The sequence below is a fragment of the Malania oleifera genome, chromosome 9, assembly GCF_029873635.1.
Source record: "Malania oleifera isolate guangnan ecotype guangnan chromosome 9, ASM2987363v1, whole genome shotgun sequence".
In the NCBI taxonomy this organism is placed as follows: domain Eukaryota; kingdom Viridiplantae; phylum Streptophyta; class Magnoliopsida; order Santalales; family Ximeniaceae; genus Malania; species Malania oleifera.
The window spans coordinates 11,717,331-11,729,953 of NC_080425.1; the positions used below are offsets into that span (position 1 = coordinate 11,717,331).

Genomic DNA, 12,623 nt, shown 5'->3' on the forward strand with positions numbered 1-12,623 from the left:
TCATGCTTATCCAAGATATCTTAAGTTGAAAACGGATAGAGCTTTTAACATGAACCATGGTGCATTTAACATCTGATTTTTTTAAATTAGCTCTGCATCTTAGCTTAAAACGCCTTCTTACTAAAAAAAAAAATAGTAGCACGATTTTGTTTATTAGCGTAGTCATGTTAATTAATGTGAGCTTTTAGCAATGACGAGTTTTGTGGCATGTTTTCTAGAAGAATAAATTTCAAGAGTACAAATTATTTCTCAATAATTTGAAAAATATAACTCAAATTGATTATTAATATAAAATTAACTTTCCATAGAGGTTCGACAATTAATTACATTTAAATAGATATAGTTTAAAATTTATTTTTCATTACCATGAGTACAACTTACTAAGTTAATTTAATTGAAGAGTTTAATGGCGCAGACATTGATAACACGAGCCCACATGGTAGGACATCAGTGAGTGCAAGCTGTGTAATATGTTCTTGCATTCACTATGTATCATATAGCACAACTATTATGAAATTTATTCAAAAATTTGATTGAAATTACTATTAGATAATCCTTCCTTGGGTCCGCGGGAGAGATGTTATTCTCAAAAAAAAAAAAAAATACCCTTCACGCCATTAATATGAGAAATCAAAAAAGATAAACAGCAATTAATGTATTCAAGTAAGATTGGATAATATTCAAGTGTAATAATCTTATGGAAAATCAACATTGATTAGAGTCATCGTTATCCAAGGAAAATTATCATATTAAAGCACAGCCTGTAGGCAATGTTTAGGAATCTACAATAATTTTTTATGATTATTACCACATAATCATTTCCGTAAGTAAATTAATAGCAGGCTAATTACCAATTGTTTACTTCAAACCATTATTATTTATCTTTAAGCGTGCGTTGACTTCCATCTCTTGATTAACATTCTCATTCTCCTTAATCACGAAAAATATTGATTCATCAATATCAACTTGACCCATCTTAAAATGACAAATTATACCATACATGAAAAAATTTGATTGATTATTTATTCAGTCTAATCACACACATAATCCTGCAAAAAATAATTTTATATTTTTAATAACTAAAATCTTTAAAACAATATTTTTGAGGTACCTAAAAACCCTGCATTTGGGAAAATAAACTTCATACCTTAAATTTAAATGTGCACATATGAATAAAATGCAATAAAAAAGTAAATTGAATTTCTTCTAAAATTACACATTCAAATTCAAGCCTCAAAATCCACTCTCAAGCTATACTAATAAATGACCGTCAAATATTTTTCCATGTGCCCCAACAATCACATGTGGGGTTTGTTCACCATCGCGCAGCCAAGCTGAGAATATTATTATTGGAATTAAACCAATAAAGGCAGGCTGAGGAGAGTATTTGGACTGTTATTATTTCGCTTTCCTGCAATAGATTAATTTGTATTGGGCATTGAATCTCTAAGGAAACTGATTTATAAATGACACTTGAAAACTGAAATACTGATTCTAGTGACATAAAATTCACAATTATACAGAACAAATCACCCCACCTGCCCTGCATCTCCCCCAACCAAATACAACAATAGAAAAGATACAAGATATAGGGAAATACGCTGAAGGGTAATGGGACCTGGCCTACCACATTCTCATGCCAATCTCCGGAGGCAGAAGCTTCACATGCCAAAACAATAAAAGCACAAAACAGACAGCTGCACATCGTATTCATTTGAGCTGTACAGAAATGTTTGGAACTGGGGAGACCCAGATATGGTCAGGAGGTCAATGGCCCCCTCGTATGCACCAAGCAAAGTTAGCTGGGGGAATCCTATGACTTGCTCTTGCTTATCAGTGTAGGGGTGACGGAAACAATCCCGATCAAGAACAATGTGGCAATCGAGTGGAAGTCATAAAGGTCCCCCACTGATTGCAGCTCGCCGAGTGCTAGCCCAGCCTGCACAAACACCAGCAGAATCAATATCCGATGCAATTAGAAACAGCTCTGAACATTTCCTAAGATTGATTAAAAAATTAGGTGTGGATGGTGGAGCAACATCACTTCTGCTTTATGGTTTACAAGAATGACTGGTCCTAAAATAAAGCAGAGTTATCCCAGTTCGTTTTTAAATCAGAATTTCTTCTTAATAGACAATGATTCCCGAATCACAACCACTTCTACTAAAACTAAAAATTGCCTTAAAATGATTAACATAAAACATATGCAAACAATAATCAGCACTAATATAAAGTTAAGAGTACAATACCCTGACAGTTACATAAGCTGCAGGGATCAATCCAATGAAGGTTGCCAGGAAGAAAATATGGTAAGGTACATCTACTATTGGTGAAGCTACATTAATAAATGTGTTAGGCAAGGTTGGAGTCACTCTCAAGAAAAGCATGTAGTTCAGTAGTCGCGTTCTTCTTTTAGCCACCTGGACATAAACAAAAATGATGTCATTCCTGAAAAGTCATCAATATCACCCAAAAAAAATGGTTTATGGAGAGGCATGGAGATTCACCTGGGCTTGGAAGAAACTCAGCTTATCAGGCCACATAGAGAAGACAAGGGGCCTTCCTATCAGCTTTGAAAGGAAATAGCATGAGGAAGCACCAGCAGTGGCAGTGAAGACGACCAAAGCTACACCTTTGAAGACTCCAAAGAGGGCTCCAGCAAGCAATGACATGAAAACAGTCCCCGGAATCATGAAAGTCTGCATGAAAATGTATACCACACAATACCCCACCAAGACCTGTATGGTGTAGTCACTTGTGTAACTCTCAAGATGATCTCTACAGAACACACAAAAATCTTAATACCGCTTTTGTAAGTAAAATGATGACGCATAGTTTCATATTTTAAAGAAACTCCCACAAATCCTATCAAATTTGCTTTTACATAATTAAAACCAACAAGTTGAGAACTTCAATAAATCCACAGAGCTGAAAGCAAGCAATCACAAGAAAATAATCCCACTAAGTGCAAAGTAGTATCACTGAGAAGATTACGTTTTGTTTATCCACTTTTTTGGGGTGTACAAAAGACTGGCAATGCAACATATCAGAAAATAAATTTCAATTCTATATATAAACTGTGAACAGTACAAGGTTTATATAGGCAAATACCCATGGACAAAACAGTAATTTACTATACCTAAATGCAAACTAATATAACTGAAAATAAAAACAGAAAAAACAGTAAAACTTAATACTCCCCCTCAAGATGGACTGTATATGTTCACTAGTCCCATCTTGCCAATGAAATGATTAAACTGGTACAACCCAAGAGCCTTGGTCAGAGTATCTGCTATCTGATCATTTGATCTTTACATGAAATAGCTTGATAGCTCCATCTTGTAATTTTTCCCTTACAATATGACAATCCAATTCGATATGTTTAGTCCTTTCCTGATACACTAGATTGGAAGAAATATGAATCGCAACTTGACTATCACAATAGAACAAAGCCAGATGATGAGACTTAACACCAAAATCTGATAGCAAATTTTTTAACCAAATAACTTCACAAACAGCAGCTGCCACAGCCCTATATTCTGACTCAGCTAAAGATCTAGAAACAGTATGCTGCTTCTTGGACTTCCAACTAATTAGATTGTCACCCAAAAAAACAGCAAAACCAGGTAACAGACCTCCTAGTATCTAGATAAGCTGCCCAATCTGAATCTATATAAACCTTCAGTTGAAAATTATCTGAAATAGCAGAGAAAAATAAACCCAAACCCACTGTACTTTTGATATATATATTGCACCACTCTAAGCTGCAGCCATATGGGATGTTCTAGGTTTACTCATGAATTGACTTAACCTTTGAACAAAAAAAGTAATGTATGACCTTGTTATAGTCAAATATATCAACCTTCAAACTAATTGCCTGTATTGAGAAAAATCTTCGAGTTCATCACCATCACTAGAATTAAAAACCAAATTCTGATCCATTGGTGTATTAGCTGGTTTACAACCAAGCAAGCCACAATCCTCAATAATTTCTAATGAATACTTCCTTTGACACAAATGAATCCCTTTAGAAGACCTAGCAGCCTCCAAACCCAAGAAATATTTCCAAGGGCCTAAAACTTTTAACTTGAAATGATTATTCAAATAAGTCTTCAAAGAATCCATAGCATTAACATCATTGCTAGCAATTAGAATATCATCAACATATACTAAAAGCATGATGATAGATCATCATGCTCCTTCAAACTTAGAAAAAAGAGAATAATCTGATTTTTATTAAGTAAAACCAGTAGCTGTCAAAGTAGTAGAAAATTTAGCAAACCACTGTCGTGAAGCTTGTTTACAATGATTTTTTAAACTTGCAAACCATATTAGGCTCCCCCTTGCTGTCAAAACCAAGTGGAAAGTCCATATAAACCTCTTCATGAAGGTCACCATGAAGAAAAGCATTATTCACATCCATTTGAATAATGTGCCAGTTCTTAATAGCAGCAATGGAAAGAAAAAGATGAACGATAGTAAGTTTGGCTACACGACTAAAACTCTCATGATAGTCAAAACCCTCTAATTGAGTGTACCCTTTTGCAACCAATCGAGCCTTACATCTTTCAACACTGCCATCAGAATTCAATTTCAATTTATAGACCCGTTTGCAGCCCACAAAATGCTTGCCAGCAGGTAAAGGAACTAAATCCCATGTATGATTTTGCTCTAAGGCTGAAATTTCCTCTTGCATAGTAGTCCTCCATTCAGGATAAGAAATGGCTTGAGAAAAAGTTTTAGGTTCAAAAAGAATAGAAGTGGTTAGAACAAAATGCTTATGAGAAGCAGATAATTTCTCATAAGATAGATAAGAGTTGAGAGGATGGGAAGTTTTTTGAGAAGAGAGCCCAAAAGCCTGTGAATGAGAGGAATTAGGAAATTGTAACATGGCCTGTTGACAGTGATAAGACTGAAGATATGTAGGAGGATGCCTTACATAAGTTGATCTCCTAGGAGGATCAACTTGGGGAAAAGAGACTGAAGTATGCTCTGATACCTGTTTTAGGTAGTCTAGGGCCTTCTGAACCCCAAAAGCTAGCTCATGGGGTGAGGCTTTCCCTCACACTTAATAACTGACAACTAGCCCCTTTCACAACCGATGTGGGATAACCTAACAATCTTCCCCTCACACATCGGGGTCTGTCTCGGCAAGGCAACCATCGAGGTCTCCCCCAGCACGGCACACTAAGGAAAATGTTGGTAAACCAAGCTCTGATATCATATCAAAAAATGAATTTCAATTCTATATATAATCTGTGAACTGTACAAGGTTTATATAGGCAAATACCCATCGACAAAACAGTAATTTATTACATCTAAATAAAAACTAATATAACGGAAAATAAAAACAGAAAAAATAGTAAAACTTAATACAACATTCCACAAACAAATAATAATAGTTGTCAACTTCTTGCAAGAAAGACGTATAATTATCAATAAAGAAGGGACAGTTTGATTAAAATTCTCATTTATAAAGCACAAAGAGACTATTGCTTCCTTCAACACAAAGATAAAATATACTACACCTATTAAAGCTGTTGAAAGGAAATAAGATTCAAAAGCTTGAATAATGCCACTAACTGGGGGTCTGTTTTGAGGGAATCAGAAACGTGAGAATTAGCATGCCCTTTCCCTGGGAATCCACGTCATCAAAAAATAAAAAAGAAATATTTTACGGGCACAATGAGTTCCCAGGGAATGCCAAGGATTTACAAAATGAATAAAAAATGGGCTTTAAGGATTCCCAACTCAGATGTTAGGAATCTTCAATGATCCCTAGAACCAAACACCTAGTTCAAGAAGACAGAACCATGCATTTCATTTAGGGAAACATATGCCAATCTTATTTCGTGGGGAAATGCATAGTTATGTCTTCTCGACAAAATATTCCTCACTTAAAATGGCGAGGTGTAACTCAAACTTGGAGAGGAATCAAAAGAACTTTTGATTGAAGGAGTTGACTATGCAAAGACTTAAGGATGTTAATCTAGAATACACTTCTATGTTGGACTCATGGAAATTTTTACAGCAGAACTCTACTGTATGAAAGAAATTTTTGATCTACAATATGTTTGTTCATCTGTTTTTCTAGTTCAGTATTCAGTTGGCACCCGCTTGGTCGAACTTGTATCCTTTATGTATTTGAAAACATCTCCTGAATGATTGTTTTACACAGTCAATGCCCAAATAGAATAGAAGAATACAGTCTGCATCCAATGACCCACAATAATACTATGGTGCATAGCAACATGCATGGTCTCCAACACAGGTATGACCATAAGCATTACTTTAGAATAAGTATTTCACTACATTAGCATTTAATAATCAATCAAAAAAAAAATTATCATACAATGCATTATCAATTGAAAAAGCTTGTGAATTCTGAAAACATCAGAAAAAATCCAGATGTGAACTGCCGCAAGAAATGAACTCCTAAACAACTGGTCAAAAAATGACTAGGAAGTAATCCTCCCACCCATCCTCATTATTTAAAATAAAGAAATGATTTTTTGGCTCACTTCATTTCCCAGGAAAAGACCCACGTACATTCATCAGCGCATGCCCCAAATCCCTGAATAATATATCACAAACTAAGAAGTACCCAGCATCAGCATAATCCCAACAGCAGAATCAGTTCAAATAGTCAAGCAGCCTGCAATTCTTAAAATTCCAAAATCATGCAAGAAACAAGTATTGCCCAACGAGCATGCACAATATTTAAAAGCTAAAATACAGAATATTTTAATTCAAGGTCTCCATGACTAAAAGTCTCCACGAGTCCCAAGGTCCAAGCATGAAGCAATTTTTTTATGCCTTCATCTCAACAACTTCGTCTCACTGCATTCCCTATCATTGATCTCCACTGAAATTTGATACTTTTTAAAAATATATATATTTCAGAATCCCATGATAAAACATGAAAGCCCGATGGGTGGCTCTTCAACATGAGGGAACCATGCCGACCACAGATTCATATTACGCTGAAACTCTTCGTTCCAAAACCAAATGAAAAGAAAAACAGAACATATATAATTTTATATATTCATTACATAAATTTTCATTCCATTCCGTTGAGGTTGCATTCCATTCCAGATCTATTCTGTTCCGGCATAGCAAAGGTCAAGCAATGGTCCCACGTTTTTTTCATCTCAGAAAACTCAAAATTGAGGGAGAAGAAAAAAGAAAAAAAAGAACTTCCCCCTGCCCTTTCCCCGGAAAATTCTCCAGAAATTATATTCGACTAACACAAACATACCGTCTTTAAAATTACTTATAAAAATACAAACTTGCACATCCGCAAGCAGATAAATAAAAAATAAAAACAAACCAGAGAGAGAGAGAGAAATTACCTGAGAATTTGAAGATCTTCAAGGCTGCGAGGCAACTTTAGGAAGCTGTAATCAGAAACTGGCATGGTCAGATATACACAGAGAAGGCCCAACAAGAAGCCTGCAACAACCCCAGATGCCGCCGTCATCTCCCAGAAGGTTAAGGGAAACTTGGATCCTTTATGTACATTCTCATAGCAAGAACTCTCTGCCCTCTTCTCCATCTCCATTTCCAAAACTCTTTTCGTCTCTCCTCCTAATTCCTCGACCCAATCCAATACCCAGAAGATCCCAATAATGGAGGGAGAGAAGAGAAAGAGAAATGGAGGGAGGATAGTCTGGCTATTCTTCTTCTTCTCCTTCCTTCCTTTTGGTACACACCTCTTCCACCTCCTTGCCCTTGGCCCCTTGACCTTTATCTTCCCTCTCCACTGAGAGAAGGGCACAGGAGAATATTCCTAAAATTAGTAATAATCAATAGAAACACTCTAACCTTCCTTTTTATGTTTCACAAAAAATGCGGATTTCTACTGAAATTTCACAATTTTTTCCCAAAAAATTCTTAAAAATTCAGCAAAAATAGAGCACCTTGTTTGAGCTTTTAACTATTTTATGAAAATTTAATTTTTATAACACTAACACCCTCTTAATTATTTCACAATAATTTTTTTAATCCAACTGAACATTCAAAAAACAATGCGTCTCCCTCATATACCTTTCACAAATTTTACTTTCTTATGATATACGTCTTTGAGTAATAAATGCTTTAAAAACTAAATGTTAAAAGATAAATTCAAAAATTTATAAATAATAAAAATTATATTTTTTACGGTCTAATAGTACCGTAAAATGGAATAGATTTGTCTTTTATCTTAATATTTACTTTTTAAAAAATAAGATAAAAGTTTTTTAAAATTTTATTTTTTAATATATTTTAATTTTGGAAAGCCAGTAGTTGACGTAGATAATCGGTCGCCTGCCGTCGCCAGCGTTTCTGCACTCCTTGGCGTTTGGCAGTGCCGTACACGGGGGTCAAGTCTTCCCGGCAGCATGGACGCTAGAGATGATGCCACGTAGCATAGGGCGGGAGATGAAGAATGTTTATTGTCCAATGGTGGAATTGTTTGGCAGGTTTTGTCAGTGCGAAGGATGAGATGTCGGTGACGATTGGCACGTGACAATCATTGCCGCACGCAAATCACACACGAGGGCACGTGCCTTTGAGTTTTGAGTGGTTTCCTGGTAATTGTATTGTCCTACGCCACGCAATTATAGTGCTTCTAATTATATTTATAATTTATTTATTTTGCTTTTTTTTTTTCTTTCTTTTTGGATTGCGCAGCGAGTTTCCATGTATCTATTTTACGGTTCACGTGACTAATCCCGCACCCCTTGAAACCGATCCCACAACTCCAAAGGGAGATAAATTTTAGGAATATAGGGGCGGAAATGTTATTTTACTTTTCTTAATGTGATGGTGTCCATTTTTTGCATCCTTAAGAAAAATATATTAAATCGTATTTTTTAAGGACCCGTTTGGATTAAAGATTTTAAATAAAAATAAAATTTGTTTTATACTATATTTTCTCTCAATATGAAATACCATTTAAAATAAACATTATTATAATATGATTTTAAATTATAAAAAACTAAATGTTAAGGTAGTATATTTTAAATTTTTCTTCTTGGTATATTTTTATTTTTATTTTTTATATTTTTAATAATCAAACGTGAAAAAGTAAAACATTTCTTATTTTCCATCCCTTTTTTTCAATAATTTTCAATTTCAAATGGATCATAATATTTTTAGAAAACATATCAAACACAATAAAAAGGCAAATCTCCGTAAAGCGATTTAAAGATATTCTCATCTTCGGATACTATTTTTAATATAATAGTAATAAAAATATGGATACATCCCATTTGACATAATAGTAGATAAAAGTATTAAATTACTAAAATGATTATTCTTAAAATTATTTTTATTAAAAATTATTAATTGGATCTAATTAACCAAATATAATCATACTACTTTCATTTTTGGGAAAAAAAATTCAAAATCAATTAATCAAATACATCTTTGAGTTGTAAAATGGCAAAAATTCACAATACATAAAATTTTGTTTTCATTTTTAAAACAATTACACTAAGTTCGTTTTTGAATCTTTAACCAAACGAGTACTAAAATAGTCTATATCTTATTTATTTGTACTTTTTACTTTAATATCAAAATTAATTATCTTATGATAAAGTAATCTAATAATTTCTCTTCTCCTTTAAGGGGAGTGTGTGTCCCTTAGAATTGGAGGATAATATTTTATATTTTAAAAAATGTTGTATACTTCAATTATGGTAATGACACTCATCTAAGGAAAAAAATTATGATTGTTATAGTATGTGATTGATATCAAGTGAAACACGTGTACAAAAATCAGTCTGCGGAATGACAGCATCAGCCTTTTGGGCTTGAAATTTATTGTTTTATTGGTTGGACGATTAATAGGTTGGGGTGCAGGGGCAACGCCCCTGTGATACGGTACATGGGTATTTAAGGAATTTTTCTAATACCTCTGTATGGATGGGGTTAGTATAAATATATATGATGTAACTCTACTTTTACATAGTGAAATTCAGTCATCGTTCACTCATGTGGATGTAGGCATATTACCGAACCACGTTAAATCTGTGTGTGTCTGTTGCTCCATCTCTTTGTTTTTCCAGTATATTCATCATAATTGTCACACACTTCACAACAATGGTAAACTATTTAATTGTGTTACTTGTGTTATTTTTTAGACAATTTATTAAATTTATTTGGTTTTTTGATTTTTTAAAGAACAATTAACTCAAATGAAGAAAATCAATTGAAATTTTTTTCTAAAATTTACAAAATTAGTTAGTTATTTAAAAGTATAGTGCTTATACTGCCAAATTTAATATTTTTTTTTATGTATACATTTTTTATTAAAGCTTAAAAAAAAAATAGAACATTCATTGAATGAGACTCATGTGTGGAAAAAAAAAATAAAGTAACATTCCACAACTTTAAAAATTGTGCATGCTTTTAAATGAGTGTGCATATGCCACCCAAAAAAACACAAACAAACAAAATAAAACAAGACAAAGTTAAAATAACTCCAACCTTTAGACAAAAACCAGTTAGGGTTGAATCAACTCTCTCATTTTTTTTTTTAATAATACTGCCTTGCTAAAGAGCAAATTTGGGACAGGGTGGTTGAAGTTTGAAGTTATATGGTATGTAAGTAAGTAATCTGGCTTTAAGTCATGTGCTTCCCAATTTTTGTAGTAATAAAGAAACCTATCATATGATAAGGTTACTTTGCTTTGTAGTCTAAACTTAAATAACCTTCTCAATAATTTACTATATATAATAAATGATTATCTAAAATAAAATAATTGTACGAAACATGAATTTGAAAAAAAAAAAAATGTAACACATTTTTATCTTTTTTTTAAGTATCAATTTAATTAGTGATTTTTTTATAAATAAATTAATGGATTTATTAAATTTTCAGATATCTATATAATTATTTAATCATATGATTATTTTAAATATATTTTAATTTTTGGTCTAACCATACAATTTAATAAAATATAGATAAATAATAATATTATACTTTCCATACAAAAGAAATATAATCCATAAAATTTTTTAAAATATAAATAAAAAATCATATTGTAACTTTCATACTAAATCTACCGCGTCATTCATAAACTAGTGACAATTCATACATTAGACCATATAAGTAAAGCATGTTTAACTTTTTTTTTTTTAAAAAAAAAAAAATCTATGATTAATTTTCCTTCCCATAAAAATTATAAAACAAACCCATAATTTAAATTTCTTCCCAAAACAAATTATAAAGATATCAAAGTTTTTATGGTTAAAAACTAAAAAATAAAAAACATAGTTAATTTTCTTTTGTAAACCAATATTTGTTCTATTATTCATTTGTGTCCATGCAATTTTATATTAAAAAATAATTTTTTTTATTTTATAATTATTTAATTAAGCATATTGTTACTACTTAGAATGAACTGCATTTTTTTTGTGTGAAAAGTGCAATACTATTATTTATCTATATTTTATAAAATTTTGTGGTTAGGCCAAAGAAAATTTTAAAAATAGTTAAAATAATCACATGATTAAATAGTTTTATAGATGTATGAAAATCAAATAATCAATCAATTTGTCCATAAAAAAATTAGCTTAGTAACTTTATAACATTTTTATTAAATAAAATATAAAAGTTTCGATGAACAACCAATTAATTTGTTAAAATTACTAACTAAATTAACACTTAAAATTTCAATTCTTTGTGTTAAATAATTATATAAAATATTAGTTTTTTTTTTTTAAATTACCCATGAATTTTCTATGAATCTCATCGTACCTTTTTTTAAAAAGAAAAAGTAATTGCAGATTTTTTTTATACTTAATTTTTACTTGAAGGAATATTAATCATGGACTTTTTTTTTTTTTGGAAAGAAAGGTAATTATATTTTACTTATGTAGTCTATTGTATGTATTGACATTGCTTTATTAGATTAGTCTATGGATTATGTGGTAGACTTGATCTACCTAATGATTTCTCCAATGTTTGGCCCATCCTCACATGACCCCTAACAAAATACTTTAAAATTTTGAAAAATTAAAATTAAGTGAATCGAAGAATTAGCCGTTTGTTTTTTTTTTTTTTTTGCTTCTTTATTTTTTTTTAGTTGAACTCGAGAGACTTTGAATTTGGAGTTGTATTGGATTTAGATAAGATGTAATACAAAGTTGTATTGAAATTTGTCCAAATTCATCCAAATTCAAATCTAAAGCCTAAAATCTATACTCCCAAACGCAGCATGAGGGCTTATGGTTTGATTTTGATTCATTAAATTCTATGAAAAGAGTTTGGTTCAATACTCGGCTTTGCTAATAATCAAACCATATAAAATCGACTATACTCTTACATTGTGTATGAGAGCATGTGTTTCAAACTTTGAATTTGAATTTGGATAGATTTGGATAAATTTTAATACAACTTTATATTATATCTTATCTAAATTTAATACAAATTTAAATTCAAGATCTTTCCAAAGATATGGTTAATGTCAATATTGAAGCGACTATCTCATAACCTGATTTTTACCTAACTAAAAGAAACACAGATTTAGACAAACTATTCAGAGTATGAAATTCAGACTTTAAAATTAAATTTATGTAAATTAAGATAAAAAAATGATTAAAATGTGTAATATTTTTTTCAAATTCATGTTTCG

General features: G+C 31.7%; 1 protein-coding gene across 1 annotated transcript; it reads right to left on the reverse strand.

Moving 5' to 3' along the window:
- Positions 1-1,438: 1,438 nt before the first annotated feature.
- Positions 1,439-8,010, reverse strand: LOC131164003 (uncharacterized membrane protein At4g09580). Its single transcript, XM_058120882.1, has 4 exons — positions 7,353-8,010; positions 2,508-2,778; positions 2,250-2,420; positions 1,439-1,939 (listed from the first exon to the last, which is right to left on the reverse strand). The coding sequence occupies exons 1-4, from the start codon at positions 7,559-7,561 to the stop codon at positions 1,814-1,816; spliced, it is 777 nt and encodes a 258-aa protein (XP_057976865.1). The 5' UTR covers positions 7,562-8,010; the 3' UTR covers positions 1,439-1,813.
- Positions 8,011-12,623: the final 4,613 nt, after the last annotated feature.